Genomic DNA, 14898 nt, shown 5'->3' with positions numbered 1-14898 from the left:
GCGGTCTGCTGGTAACTCGAATAGGTTGCGCTGCGAAAGGCAGAGATACTCTAGGTGAATTGTAAAGCGTTCGTCGTAAGAACAGCATCAATCGCAAATAAGCCGGCAATGGAGGGGAACTGAGAGCTCCAAATATCCGAAAAGGTTGATGTCGTCACCCAATCACTGAACACAAATAAATGCCCCCACCGAGCAGCTATGACAGCATCGTGCGCTAGTCCGAACGGGTCATTGCGACATAAGCAGCGCTCTCGAATAAGGCCACATATTGCACGCATGCATCACGTTGCTGATAGACAACAGGAAACTTGCAACAACCGGGGGAGAAAGGTGTGGAATTGACTACCATCTGTTCCGCAAACGCCACGTGACACGGGAGATTAGCAGCTTGGTCATAGCTCTTTCCAAGATTGTGGGCCGGTATCTTGAACGCGACCATGCCTTCTACTTGATGCACCTCTCTCACCGCATATGCAGCTGTCCACTTGCTTGATCTCGTACATTGCAGAAACTGCCACTCGGGCTTGACACCTGTCGCGTGAGTGTCGATCTCTGTAGCTCAGAGGGTAGATTTCGTAATCAGGTACGTGACCTCATTCGCTACACTACGACAGTCGTCGGTACCACATCGCGGTCGCCGCAACATCTTCAGAGCGTTCATATTACTACACTCATCATAACACATCTGCAATCGCTTGATCATTTCTGCACATCGATAAACCGGAACGCGCGTGTCCGTGCATCTACAGCTCCTGACTATGCAAGCACAGCTCGGCCCGATGATAGACATCATCAAGGTGAGCGAATGGCTCACTAAAAATATCAATGAGAGGCTATATCCGCGGCTATTGTAGGTCCACCTGAATTTGGTACCTGGAACTAGCTAATATGCGCAGCTTGATGTCACCTAATGGCAATCTGCTAGCCTACTCAACGCCAGTCAACATCAAGGAACTTCGCGATCAAGCAGCACTGATCTCCGCGGCATGGAAAGAGCATAGTGTCAGCCGGCAAACGCAGTCGGCGCCGGATCCAAGACGGGACTCGTCACGAGAAGATGCCGACGCCACGCACCAGAGCGGTTTGAAGCCAGCGCTTGAGACACTAACAATTGAAGCTGAGAACAGCAATATTCTTGTTCGATGTCTACAACCAGAACTACTCTTTGTCTTGGTTGGCGAGCTGCCACCGAACAAAACCCAGCGTTTCAAGATAACCGCCGAAGGCCACGGCGATCTGCGATACCCTGCACTGGAAGGTTCTGAAGCACAACCAAATGCATCGAGAAGTGCACAGAACGCTACTAGCAAGCTCAAGGCTCCCTCGATACGCAGCACAATGAGCCAGCGGGAGTCAGATATCAAGCTCGGGGTATTGCACGTACAACGTAAGAGACTCGACGCCTTAACCGACTACATTCAACGTGATTTCAAGGAAAGCGGCTTTATCATGCCGGCAGACTGGGCGCTCCAGTAGCCCTGGACGATATCGGACTCTCTGCCAGAGCCATTATTCGGCACCTCGTTGACACATCATGAGTCAGAAGATGCTCTAAACAGCAAATCGCATGATTCCGAGAATAATTCTCATACTGAAGTCGGGCCAACATGGAATGGAAATGGGAGTGTACTTACACATGATTGTACGCCTCCAGGGTCATGCCAGACAGAATGTGGGCCCTCGCTGCAAGAAGAAAACGAGTTGGAACATGACCATAAAAGTGTGCTTGTCTGGTTCAAGGATATAGTGAGCACCTTCATCAAGACTTCGCCACAGAAAAAGAGTCGAAAACCTCCAGCCTCCAATTTGCCTCTAAAGCGTTCTCCGAGAAAACGTCGTAACGTTCCAGTTCGGAAGTCGTTTGCTTCCCGTGATGCTCCGTCTCCGACTCTGTCCACGATCCATGAGGAGACAAGCGAGCAGCTTGACCTCGACCAACGCGCGTTCAAGAGACAGGTCGGATGTGAGCCCGCCGAAAGCGCTTCAGGGTCATCACAGTCACAGTCGGGATTGATTGGCAGGCCTGTGGGCCTCCAATCCCAAAAAGAACCCATACTGGAAAGTGAATCCGTATTTGATAGCCCGCTTCAATCTCCTTCAAAGGACGACGTCACTTCTGCGTCCAATCTGACTTCCTTGTTGAAGACCGGCATGTTTCTTGTACGTTCGACAGGTCCAGAACCCGAGGGTCTGATCAAAGCTACAAGTCAGTGCACAGACCTCGGCAAATGCAGGCGCGCAGGTGCTCTTGCAGACGACTTCAGCATGGGCGGAAATAACCCTCTCCACGAGTCTACAGTTGACGATATGCCGATGCAAGATGGGACGGATGAAGCTGTAGCCATGAGTGGCTCTAGTGTTAAGCTTGTCAGCTCTTCACGCCACGGTCTGAATACTTCTGGCCTCAATTTTGGGCTAGTTCACGATACCAAGGGCAAAGGCAAAGCTACTACGACCGAAATTGCGTGTTCTGTAGACACGCTTGGAAACGGAAATAAGACAACATGTGAGAATGAGGGTACAGACACGTCGGTCGTTACGGGAAACGGGCTGGATCTCTCCTGTGCACAGACAGACGGGCCTGTGGTTGACAAGAGGAAGGACAATACCTCCCCGTCCCAAGACTCTGCGATTGACGTCCTCACGCCAAACGATTCGGCCTCGCACCACCATGTATCCTAGTCGAAAATACACGTGAACCTGGCCCTGTACACGCCGCGAAACGCGGTCCGATGCAAGCTGCCCACCCCTCGACCGGGGTCCTTGACGTATATGGGTAATCCCACAGCCGACTCTTCGATAAAGAGAAGACCCCTGGCAGAGCAGCAGATGCAGCAGGCCCAAGTCAGACTGCAGAAAGCAATCATGCATCAGCTGCGTATCAACAGGCTTTTTGGTTCCACACCAGGGCCGACCCAGAGCGTGATGGACCGGACAATTGCGTTTCTGTATGGCAAATGTCTATGATCGAAGGAGAGTGCACTGTCTTGACATGACCGGGAGTTCCATAGTCAATGCAACGAGTGTCCCAGCGCCATTAGTGTGTTGATCTTATTGAATTTGGTCGCATAAAACTTACGCAGAGTGCTGACATCTACTACTTGTCCAGCCACAATGATCAGGCGCCGGAACTGAACATAAACCCTGCACATCTTATAGACGGCGGTGGTTCGACGATTCTGAGTAGATGTGATGCTTAAGCACTACATCTCTGGGGTGATGGCCTGCTCTGCTTTGAGGTTACTGTCGTTTGTATGGGTGCAGTCCTGAGTCCGAAGGCACGAAAGCATCTTGTAGCAAATACTCTCATCGCGCTGCCTTATTTATATACGATAGTCACAGTTGTCTGCAAACAAGCAGAGTGAGTCCACTCCAACGAAAGTCTCGTCGACCATGCACGTACCCAAGAAGCCTCAGCAGCGTTAGTTACAAAAAGAACCAAGACACACTGCAGCACAAAACAGATCTGACTAAAGCCCCCGAAATACCCAATAGTCTGCACCACAGCCGAATCCCTCACAGCTGCAGTCTATCTAAACACGCAGGTGTGCAGCACGATAGACACATCCCCACACCCCCACACCCCTAGCCCAATCCAAAACCCAGGGTCCACTCACCACAACGTCACCCGCAAGCCCACACGGAGCCGCAACATCGCAACTCGCAACGCACGCACCTGGACGAAACAGCGCCTATAAACGTATACTCCGGGATCCCGTTGCGCACGCTTCTCGCTCGCCGAGTCCGCCTCATCGCTCGCCACGCGCCTCGCTACTCGTGTCTGAGGCAGCTTCCCAGCACGCTCGCTGCTCGCGCACCCAAACCCCAGCCCTTGCCGCACCGACCGCAATGTCCGACGCGTACGAGCGCGAGCGCCAGAACAACTCGCGGCTCGACGAGCTGAGCGCCAAGGTGTCTGCGCTGCGGGGCGTGACGATTGATATCTATGACAATGCGCGGGATCAGGGGGTTATTGATTCGACGGTGCGTTACTACGGCTCATTGAGTACGGCGTGATGGATGGGGGGCTGGGGGGCCGGGAAGTGGGCAAGGGAGGGGAGATGGGTGCTGTGGCCTGCGCTGTGGCCTGCGCTGCACTCGTCGTTTCCCTGTCCCGTCCCTGTCCCTCCCCCGATTCTCCCAGTGCCACTACCCCCCCCCCCCTCTCTCCACGTGATCCTTAACTAACACCCCCCAGACAGAAACCTTCTCCACCTTCAGCACCTCGCTGACCACCAGCGCGGGCCGGCTGACGCGCATGGCAGCGTCGGGCAACCGGGTGGCGGTGCTCAAGCTCGCGGGGATTCTGAGCGGCGTGGGGTTGGTGCTGTGGTTTTTGCTGAGGCTTGCTTTTTAGGGGGTGCTGGGGGAGAGAGATCAGGGAGGGCTGTGGAGGAGGGATGGGGAGGGGGGATTCAAGGGCTGTGGAGGGGGGATTCAAGGGCTGTAAAGCAATGATTCAAGGGTGCATTATCGGCGTTTGGGACGGCGTTGGGCGGCGTGGGTTTGGCTGCGGTGTACACACATGTATCATCACTGGGATTGGCATTTGCCGTATGCGAGATAGCACAGCACAGCACAGCACGGTTACTTCAGCTTCAGCTTCAGCTTCAGCTTCAGCTTCACAACAGCACCACGAACAGCGTGTCGAGCAGGACCCTGCTTTTCGATTGCTCGTGCTATATACGGCGCCACGGCCATCCCACCCGCCCCGCCGTGACCAACTCTAGCACCCTCACTCCCACACGTTCGAGAACAAGTCGTCGTTGCCGCCGAACCCGCCCTGCTTCCCCGTGGTCGCCGGCGCGGCACCGGGCGCGGGCGCATTGCTCGCCGCGGGCGCCGCGCTGCTCCAGCCGCCGAAGTCGTCGTCGCCGCCCCACGCGGGGCTCTTCGCGGGGGCCGACGGTGCGGGCGCTTGTGCGGGCGCGGCGGGCTGGCTCGGGGCGCTGCCCCAGGCGTCGTTGCTCCCCCAGGCATCCATGTTGCCGTAGTTGACGGACTGGCTGGGTTTCGGGGCGGCGGGGGCGAGGCTGAAGGCAGAGGCTGCGGGGGGCGCGGGGGAGAAGGATTGCTGGGAGAAGGATTGCTGGGAGAAGGATTGCTGGGCGGGTGCAGACGGCATGGAGAGGTCGAGCAGGTCGCCCATGCCGCCCATGCCGGACGACGGGGCGGCGGGCTTGGAGGCGGCGGGGGTGTTGAAGGAGGAGAAGTTGCTGAAGCCGGCCGAGGGGCTGGTGGTGCGGTTCTGGACGGGCGGCGATTTGGGCTTCGAGTCGAAGAAGTTGCCGCCGCCGCCGAACATGTTGGAGGACGCTGAGGGGGACTTTGCGCTGGAGAAGGCGTCCAGGCCGGAGAAGGGCGAGGGCTTGGGGGCGGGCGCGGGCGCGGCGTTGAAGGAGAGGCTGCCGAAGGCGTCGTTCATGCCGCCAAAGGCTGAATTTGTGGGCGACAGCTGCGATTGAGGCGTCGCGAGCCCGCCGAACGATGTCTGCCGCGCATGTTGTTGTTGCTGCTGCTGCTGGGGCTGGGGCTGTGCTGCTGCCTTCGGGGCCGAGGCGTACAGCGACAGAATGGACTGCTTGAGGTCAGGTCGCGACGGGGCCGCTGCAGCACCGGCCGGCCCTGTGCTCGAGGGCCTGGCGGGGGGTGTCGAGCTGCTGCCGAGGAAGTCGAGCCCCAGCAATGAATCACCGGCCTTGGTCTGCTTCGGCGGGGCAGGCTCAGCCTTCGGCGGCGGCGCTCTTGTCGCAGGCGGCGGCCCCGTGCTCGACCGCGGCGGGGCAGGCGTGGCGTCGCCGAAGAGGTCGATGACGGGCGCCGGCTTGGCCTGCGGAGGGGGTCGCGAAGCGGCGGCGTTGCCGGCCAGGCGCTGCGAGGCCGACCGCTCGACCTGGATCTTCTCCTGCACCTTGGACAGTGGCTGCACTTGTTAGCCGTGTTCCCTGCTGTATCCCCCCGCATGCCCGTACGCACCATGTCGTCGTCGTCCTCGCCCAGGGTCGCGGGGTCCGGCAGCGGCCCGTCCATGACCCAGCGCTTCGACTCGTACTTTGTGCGGATGAAGTTCTCGATCTTGGCCTCGGACGGCACATGGCCGGGCGCCAGCTTCGCCTCCCAGTACTTGTTCGCGCGGGCGTTGCCCCACTTCAGCACGCTCTGCAGCTGCTCGTCCGTCCACGTGTCGAGGTCGACCGACTTGACCTTGGAGATGTGCGTGCCCATGCCGCGGTGGATGCCCGAGCAGCGGATGCAGATGAAGACGCCGAGGTTCCAGCTGGCCCAGCGCGGGTCTGCGGGGTGGTCAGCGGTCAGTCGGCGACGCTGCACGCATGCGGAGGCGCCATACGCTTATTCCTCTTGCAGTCGGAGCATGTCTTGTTCCCCTCGAGCTTCACCAGGTTCTTGAGCGTTGCGCGGTTCTGCTCGGCGCGATCGGCCGCGGGATTGGGCCGCCGCGACATGTTGCGAGCGGAGGGCGTATGCGTGTGCGGGTCGAGGGCCTGCCGTGTGTGCGATTGCCACTGTTCGGCGTCGAGGTAGCGGTGTCGTCGGCGCTCGTCTGTATGCCACAGGACAGGTGGTGGGGGGAAAGTTGCGCGGGCTCACCGTCTGCCTTTGGCTGCCCGAAACCATTGACGTTTCTTGGCAGCACCACAATAGCATGATTGGCCATGTTCGGCGTGTTTGGTTTGTTTCGGGCACGGTGATGGTGCAGTGTGCAGGATTGCATGTCTCACTTTATATATGAGCGCGGTCTGCAGAAGTGTACTTCGTGTTGGATACTTCGTGTTGCTGCAGGGGGCGCCCTGCTGGGCCAAACATCTACGCAACATGGAGGCCTGGCTTGCTACAGCCGCCTCGGGTATCATAGTCTAATGCTTTTGTTGTACAACGCTAATTTATAGGCACATCATTCGCCGCCTATGAGCACTTCACGCGGGACGAAATCGCCAGTCGTCCCAGTCTTCGTCATCTTCAGACTCGCTCTCCCCGTCCTCGGACTGCGGTTGCACCGGTAATGTCACTGTTGGCGCCGGCAGCTGCGCAGACTGACTGCGCAGTGCCTCGCGCTGTTCTCGCAGCCTCTTGACCCTCTCGTCCAGGCCTTCCATTTCCTCAAACTCGTCCTCCAGCGCTCTGGCTGCCTCCTCCTTCTCCGCCTCCATGTCCTCGTCCTTCCGTGCGCGCTGCGCGCTCTGCTCTTCTCGGGCCTGTGCAGCCAGTTCGGCCGCTGTCATTGGCGCCGCCTCTATCACCGCGCCGGAAGCGTATGTGTGTTGCGGCTGTGGTGCCGGCTCCTTGTTGAGTTCGGTCAAGAAGGCATCGAGCTCTGCCTCGGCTGTGGGATCGAGCGGTGTAGGAGTGAGCTTCACAGGTTCGGCGAGCGGCGGTTCTGGCGGTGTCTCGAGCAGTTCCTCGAGCGCATCGTCGGGCTGTGGTTCTTCTGGCTGTGCGCCGACGTCGAAGAATCCTGCTGGAACGCCAGCCTCCTCCTCTGTGCGCGACCTTTTCTTCTCCTCTGGGCCGTCGTCTGCGGCTTTCCGTTTCCTCGAGACTGGCGCCGCGGCCTGCTTCTGCGCCTTCTTGGCCTGGTCTCGCGCAGCTCGTTGCTGTCGCAGTAACGTGCGGGCGTCTGCCATAGTGATTGGGCGGTTCCAGCGGCGGAAAGTCGATATCACAAGATCGGTATCGCAACGATTTGTAATCAGCGTGGGAGTGTTCGGCGAGTGTCTTCGTACATTCTACTGCTTGCTTCGGAGCTTGAACATTGCGCCGGAACGCTGGTGCACTAGACCCAAAGCCATCTAGCGCGGACGCTGCGGCCAACTCTCCGGCAGTCAAAGCTCAGGATCTCCTCACGCCCACCACACGACCCTCCCACCGACCGTCCCCCGCCACGCCCATTGCCTCCCCACGCTGCACTCACTGCGGCGCGTACTTACTGCTATCTCTTTGCGCGAAATCGCCCTACGCGACGCGTCCTCACACTGCGCGACAACAGCTCGAGCTTGGTGGAGGCTGCCACGGAAGGCACGATCTCGAAAACAGCAGGCGCATTTCCCGTCGCGCCTTCTGCTTCTGAGAGAGCCAGCTGCGCGTGTTTGCGCTTGTCCCCTAGCTTTAGACGCTCTGTTTGCCCGCACGCTGCTTGCGAGACGGCCTGGACCTCCATAGAGAGATTGTGAACCTGCTTGACCCCATCTTTAAGCTGCTGCACCCGTTATCGCGTCTGCATTGAGCCCATTTCACCCGCGTCAGACACCATGGCCGGTAAGCAACACCCAGTGGCACGCGACCGAACGTCGAGGTCATCGCGTGCCGCGAGCCGCCGCGACGCGCACCGCGTCCCAGCACTGGACATTGTGGCTAACGCTCTGCCTGTAGACGAGACGCGCCGCTCTGGCCGTGCCAACAAGGGCCATCACAGGAATCGAGACCTCGACGACCCGGCCACACAGAAAACGAAGGGCAAGGCCGGCAAAGGCAAGAAGGCCACAACCCCAGTCGAGACACCAACACAGTCCGTCGAGCCCGAGGATGGAGGCGAAGACGAAGAGGCCATCTACCGCTGCGTCTGCGGCGTCCAGCGCGAGATTGGCGGCCGCGACATGATCTGCTGCGACGAGTGCGACGCGTGGCAACACAACATCTGCCTCGGTCTGCCCACCAGCGACGCCTGGGGCGACAAGCCCTACTACTGCGAAGTGTGCCGGCCTGACCAGCACCAGGAGCTGCTGGCTGCCATGGCGCGCGGTGAGAAGCCGTGGGCGCGCAAGAAGGGCTCCAAGAACAAGCCGCGCGCCAGCGACGTCAAGGCCGAGTCCCAGACGCCCCAGCCCAGCAGCGCTCCCAAGCAGGCTGAGCCCAAGGCCGTCGAAGCGTCTCCCTCTCCTGCGCCAGTCGTCGAGGAAAGCTCCAACGGTGACGCGCCAAAGGTACGCGATCCGCCAGCTTCCGCCCTGGCGTGCGCTCATGCTGATTACCCACAGGTTGAAGAAGCACCAAAGAGCCAGCCTCAGTCTCCGGTCGGAGAGAAGCGCCGCCACGAGTCCATCGCCGAAAAAGACACCAAGACCAAGAAGCGCCGCAAGTCGAGCCAACACCAAGAAAAGGCAGCCACCAAGATCACCGATGTCGCGTCTCTTCCCGAGAAGCAGAGAGGCATTGCAGAGAAGCTGCAAGACATCATGGCCCCCCTGATCACAGAGGCTTCCGATGCTAGAGGCTTTCGGATTCCTGATGGTCAGACAGCAAAGTCACTTGCTACACGCTTCGTCTTGCAGATCTGCCACGCTGCCGTCGAGCACCATGGCGAGCCGTCCGGCCCAACATCACCTTTCGCCGAACGCTTGCGCACCATCATGTTCAACATCAAGAAAAACTCCTTCCTCATCGACCGACTTCTGTCTGGCAGTCTGAAAGCCGATGAGCTTACCATCATGGCGGCCGAGGAGATGGCGAGCGAGGACAAGCAACGCGAGTATGCCGCGATGAGAGAAGCTGCAGAGAAGCAGACGGTCTTGACCGAGGAGACTGGCCCCCGGATGCGTAAGACACACAAGGGTGACGAGCTCGTGGATGATGAGAACGCCAACGACAACAACACTGAATTCCGGGCCCCGCAGCTGCGGGAGCGAGAAACCGAGGATGAGGAACAAGGCGTGCGACCAAACTCGCCCGGTCATGATCGCCCACCTCAAACACCAGTCGACGCAGGACACCCGCTTTCGGTTGATACGGACAGCGCACGACGACCCTCGACCAACTTCGACATCAACTCTGTCTTCGACAAGGTCCGGTCACCGCAACACAACCAGCAAGCTTTCGTTCCTCGTAGGCAGAGTTCTATGCAGGAGAAGCCGCAACAATCAGTCGACGATGCAGACGTCGATCGCTTGCTCAAGGATGAAGACAACGATGTCGAAATGTCCGGCTACTCGTCTGATCCTTCCGTGTGCTGGCAAGGCTCCATCACGATGCAAGGAACGGAGCCGTTTGAGGCTGTCGCTCGATTCGTTGCCGGTGGCGACTTCGGGCAGGTTGTACCCTGGGAGAAGCTGCTGACCAAGCAAGTATCCATTCAAGGCCGTATAGAAAACGCCAAAGGCGATGAGTACATCCGTGGCATCGCGAGGTCGGAAAGCCATGAGGTGGCTGTTCTGGCTATTAGCCCAGTCAACGCTGAGGGCCGGGCAGTGTTCGACCATCTGTACGAATACTTCCACTCCCGGCGCCGCTGGGGTGTCGTTCCCATCGACGCGAGCAACGAGATCATGCGGGACCTCTACTTCATTCCCGTGGAAGCCGGCGGCAGCAATTTGTCTCCATTCATAGACATGCTCGAACACTGCACCATTGAGACACCTCGCAAGGACCACATGCTGCTGCTTACCCTCATTGCCAAACTGCCCGAGGTCAAGCCCCAGCTTCCCCTAGCAGAGCACTTTGAGCACTACTCAGGACAAGACAACACCGTGGGCCAGATCGCTCAGCCCACAGCACCAATGGTTGCGCCTCAGAACGGCCCAAGTCCATCGCCGGTCCCCAACCCCCACGGCCCCCAGTACTCCCCCATGGCCAACAACTTCCCTCCCGCGCCCTACGGTAACCCCTATGCCGCCCCTCCCATGACCGCCGCCCAACAACCCCAGCCCGCCGTCCCCGCCCACCACCGCATCCCCAACGCTCTCGAGATCCTGGGTCCCTACATCGACTCCCCCGTCGTCAGCACCATGCTGCCCAGCTTCTCGCAGATCGAGGAGGTCGCGCAAGCCCAGATGTCCAGTCTCCGCGCCATCTTCGACAAGGTCCCCGAGGCCCGCCACAACATGCAGGTCCTCACGCTGCACCTGCAGCAGAAAAACGAACAGCAGCCCCAGCAGCAAAACGCTTCGTAGAAGGAGCGCACGTGCGCCCTGGTCCCCGCCGCGGCGCCGCAGCCCAAGCACCCCCCGCTCGCCCGGAGGGACTCGATGGCCGGCCCGTGGATGGAGATGAAGCGCTGGGAGGTGTGGCTTGCACGAGGCGTGTAGGCCGATGGAGAGGTGTGGTTGGGTGGTGCATGTCGTTTCCCTGCGCAAATGTTGTTTTCGTCTTGATACCCCACTGAGGAGCGGCGATGGGGGGCGAGAGGTGGCGATGCGGTGTGATGCGGTGTGATGCAATGAGATGCGATGCGATGCGATGCGATGCGATAAGATGCGCGGTAAAAGTGCGACGCGTCTTGGATATTGAAATGTTATTGATTCTATGCATTCACGTACCTGTCTATCTTGTGCCCGAGTCAGTCTCTTCTGATGCACATATGCTATCCCACTCCACACTCCACACTTCACACCCCTGTCCCTTCCACCCCATAGGCCGTGTACCCCAGACCCTCATCCCTTGCAGCGCACTCACCCCGTTCCCCTGCGACGTGAGATTCGATGCCCCAATAATTCGTAGTGCGGTGTTCAATGTCTCGTGGTCTAGCGGCCGAATCGGATGGCCAGTCCTTCAGGACTCACTGTCCCAGTGGCTTTGGAGCGTGGACGCGATGGGGACAGTGGATTGCTGCTGTGAAGGAGGGGGGTTGGGTGGGATGGCGTGGATGGCGTGGTGTGGTGTGGGGAATGGCGGGGGGAGCGTGTGTATGTATATATGTATGTATATATGTGTGTGTATATATAATATGTATGTGTGTATATATGTAGATGTGTAGACGTGTAAGCAGAAGAATCCTGTTCGCAAGCGGACAAGACACGCACTGCGAAGTACACATGCGCGTCCACCGGCTGCTGGAGGTGCAAGGCACCGCATCGCACCGCACTGCTTCCCCCACGATTTGAGACCCCCCCAGTTTGAGACAAACAAAGCCCGACACAAAGCATCCCGCTCCCGCCGTCCCCGGCAATCCCAGCGCTCAGACCCCAAATCCTGTCCACGATCCCCACCTCCAAACCCAACCCCAACCCCAACCCCAAACACAGACACCAAAACATGAGACACGAAACTCGAAACTCGAAACTCGTGACATGGAATACTTCACCGACCCACCGTCCGGGACCTACCCCGCGCCCCTCGTATCCCGGCCCCGCCCCGCGCCCGCGGGTACGCTATCCGCGCCTGCGATCCACGCTGGTTGCAGACTTGCCTGAAGGGGACGAGGGGCGGGTGTGGTAGCGCGGTGTGCATGGGTGGTGCATGGAGAGTGCGGAGGCCGGGGGTGGGTTATGGTAGGAGAAGTGGGCGGGTGCAGGGATGGGGTTGGAGGGGTGAGGATGTGGGGCTGAGTTGGACTGGGGGTGGGAGTGCAGGGCGGGTTTGGGTTGGTGGCGGTGGTGGTGGTCGGCAAAGGTATCCGTGGTAAAGGAGGGCTGGGTGTCGGGGACGTGGCGGTGCGCACTGGCGGATGCAAGGTGCGTCGAACGCATCAGGCCGAAGAAAAGCCCGCTCAGGACAGGTGCGTACGCGTTGTGCGTTGTGCGTTGGCCCGGCGGTTGCGGAGCCGGTGTTCGGCAGTTGGTGTGCGGGAGTGCCTAGACGGATACGGGCGCCTCGTTCCGAAAAGTGTCGATCGATCTAAACTTTCGACCGTTGCGACCGGCGCCTAGCCGCCTCGTCCACGCTGACACTCCTTGATGCACGGCGCTGCTCAACGACTGGCTGGCAGACCGCGGCTGGCGCAGCTTGGATCTGCACGACTTGCGCGATAACGTCGCGGGTTGCGGCGGGAGGCTGCAGGGCTTATAGGTACATCCACGCCCTGACGAGGCCGTTCATGCCCCTGTTGTCTCCCCAGCGCTTCAGCATTGCCATTGCGCCGTCGGTCAGTTCTTGCGTTGGGCCGAGGATGGCGACGACGACGACGGGGGTTACGCTCCGGATGAAATCGAAGCCGACGGTCTTGGTGCCTTCCAGATGACCTGCTGTCTTCATGATGACCTGCGCGGATTGCACAGCCTGGTCGAAGAGCGCCGACGTGGAAGACGGAGACGGGGATGGCGATGAGTATGCTGACTGTGGAGAGCTCCCAGATGACTGTGGGTAGTGGGCACTGAGCTTGCGCTGGAGCATTGTGAGAGTCAGCTGTACAGACTCATAAGTTGCGATTGTGAGAGCGATAAAAGACTCTGGGAGTATGACGTTCTTGGAGCCCTCGAACGCCGGTCTCGCGCCGCTGACGGCGAGGTTTGCCATGTTTGCCTCCACGATCTGGAGACCCGATGATGGCTTTGCGAGATATGGGTACGCTGTCGCCCATGCATCGAGGGTGGCGATGAGTTCATTTGTTCTCTTGCGGCAAGGCTCGAGATCTACGCCCGGCGGGAAAGCAGATTGGAAGAAGGTTCGTAGGCTGCCGTTGCTTCGGCACAGTTTGATGCAGTCGGGAATCATTAACATGATATCGGCAAGGTCGTGGTGTGCATTCCGTGGCATGTTGGTAAACGGAATCGTCATCCAGTCTGGCGACGAAAATATGGAGGGTTTATTGAGGATGAGAGCTTTTTGTGCCTAATGAAGGGTGAGCATACCGCTGCTGTTCTTCTTAGGTGACTTACATCAGACACCCGCATAGCCTTGAACAAAGGCCACACAACGCCAGATTTGCAGTTCTCAGGCCCCCGCAACCTGATAATCTCGCATGCTGCAGAGACATGGTGTAGCACACTGTCCGACGTAGTCCCAGCATACACCTCGTACAGTCCTAATATTATAGGCACTAATATCTCCTCATCGTCTGGTATTCGACCCGCTTGGGTCAAACGGTCTAGTGACATCCTCTGTGCGTTGAGGGACACGGTGTACCAGCGATATGAATCTACCAATATGGTGGGATCTTTGTGAATCTTGGCGAAGAAGGCCATAGAGGCTGCACGTATGGACAGCTTCACTGCAGGTTTGATGGCCCTGCTGTGTATCATTGGTAAATGAGTAAGCCATGGTATTTCGGGGCTATAACTTCGACTGGTCTGGTTGAGTTCGACAAAGTGCAGAAGAAAGGCCGTGTCGAGCGCATCACCCTGTATCTTAGAAGGCTGATATAGCTGGGGTGCGCTATACTGATATCGTATTGTCGCAATGGCTTTCTCTGCTTGTTGTGACATCAAGTCGACCTCGCTAGAAGTTGCCGATAAGGGCACACTGTGCAGTGATGAGTCTGAATCCGAGGGCTCTGACTTCGTGGTCAAGGCCGAGTCCCTTCTAACGGGCGACGTCGGGGCCAGGGCGGTGTCTTCACGTATGGGCACGACGTTGGATTTGGTCACGGTTTTCTTCTTCCTGGCTCGTGGCTTTGTGACTCGGTCAGTCATATCAATGATGACCGAGCCGATGATGGGACCCGAGCATGGCAGCCCCAGGCGCCGACACTGGTTGCAAAACTCTGGCGTCTCATCGCACTATGGTAGCACTCTTAGTTCCCGGTCGATCTCCACAGGGCTGTTGACGAACCTTAACGCGACGCTCACGGCATTGGGTGCACGCTCTGCTCCTTTGGGCTTTGGGCATGAGTGTATTGTTGGCAATGTGTCACTGCACGTGGAAACGGTGGAGCGAGAGTGAAAACGGGAATCCCAGCGACGCGGGTGGGCCGGAGTGGTGAATTGGTGGAAGGAACATGCAAGTGTCATCATAGCACCCGCTAACTGCCGCAGCCTAACGGGCTTGGGACGGTCTGCTAAGACGCTGCGATCGTTCCGCAACTGGCTACAACGTTTGGAGTAGATTTGGATGTTATAGTGTACTAGATTGGTGTGCGGTGAGCTGCGGTAAGCTACGGCAGGTACGTTCCGAGCACTTTACACTGTCAACGAGGCAATTCTCGAGCTTGTCTTGCGCAACGAGGTGTACTGTGTAATGCAGGTCGGGCCTGGTCGGCTATGTCGCAGATCATCAACACGAAGTTGCGCCGAG

At 58.6% G+C, this 14898-nt stretch overlaps 6 protein-coding genes across 6 annotated transcripts; 3 read left to right on the top strand and 3 right to left on the bottom strand.

Moving 5' to 3' along the window:
• The first annotated feature begins 340 nt into the window (after positions 1–340).
• On the top strand, positions 341–1814 carry C7974DRAFT_180531 (uncharacterized protein). Its single transcript, XM_046136345.1, has 2 exons — positions 341–850; positions 897–1814. The coding sequence occupies exons 1-2, from the start codon at positions 759–761 to the stop codon at positions 1474–1476; spliced, it is 672 nt and encodes a 223-aa protein (XP_045996835.1). The 5' UTR covers positions 341–758; the 3' UTR covers positions 1477–1814.
• Positions 1815–3849: 2035 nt separating this feature from the next.
• C7974DRAFT_412892 (uncharacterized protein) lies at positions 3850–4357 on the top strand (the record flags this gene model as incomplete). The annotated part of the gene is made up of 2 exons (XM_046143685.1): positions 3850–3984; positions 4199–4357. The coding sequence occupies 2 exons, from the start codon at positions 3850–3852 to the stop codon at positions 4355–4357; spliced, it is 294 nt and encodes a 97-aa protein (XP_045996834.1).
• Positions 4358–4735: 378 nt separating this feature from the next.
• C7974DRAFT_433781 (uncharacterized protein) lies at positions 4736–6464 on the bottom strand (the record flags this gene model as incomplete). Its single annotated transcript, XM_046144941.1, has 3 exons — positions 4736–5928; positions 5973–6293; positions 6350–6464. The coding sequence occupies 3 exons, from the start codon at positions 6462–6464 to the stop codon at positions 4736–4738; spliced, it is 1629 nt and encodes a 542-aa protein (XP_045996833.1).
• A 295-nt stretch (positions 6465–6759) lies between these two features.
• On the bottom strand, positions 6760–7840 carry C7974DRAFT_393776 (uncharacterized protein). The gene has a single exon (XM_046141811.1). It carries the CDS (start codon positions 7641–7643, stop codon positions 6936–6938), a length of 708 nt encoding a protein of 235 aa, XP_045996832.1. The 5' UTR covers positions 7644–7840; the 3' UTR covers positions 6760–6935.
• Positions 7841–11257, top strand: C7974DRAFT_424170 (SPOC domain-containing protein). Its single transcript, XM_046144414.1, has 2 exons — positions 7841–8274; positions 8389–11257. The coding sequence occupies exons 1-2, from the start codon at positions 8268–8270 to the stop codon at positions 10899–10901; spliced, it is 2520 nt and encodes an 839-aa protein (XP_045996831.1). The 5' UTR covers positions 7841–8267; the 3' UTR covers positions 10902–11257.
• Positions 11258–12729: 1472 nt separating this feature from the next.
• Positions 12730–14297, bottom strand: C7974DRAFT_311405 (uncharacterized protein; the record flags this gene model as incomplete). Its single annotated transcript, XM_046138309.1, has 2 exons — positions 12730–13497; positions 13545–14297. The coding sequence occupies 2 exons, from the start codon at positions 14295–14297 to the stop codon at positions 12730–12732; spliced, it is 1521 nt and encodes a 506-aa protein (XP_045996830.1).
• Positions 14298–14898: the final 601 nt, after the last annotated feature.

The sequence above is a fragment of the Boeremia exigua genome (assembly GCF_020726555.1).
Source record: "Boeremia exigua strain MPI-SDFR-AT-0100 chromosome Unknown C7974scaffold_6, whole genome shotgun sequence".
Taxonomy (NCBI): domain Eukaryota; kingdom Fungi; phylum Ascomycota; class Dothideomycetes; order Pleosporales; family Didymellaceae; genus Boeremia; species Boeremia exigua.
This window is presented reverse-complemented; position numbering and strand designations above follow the sequence as displayed.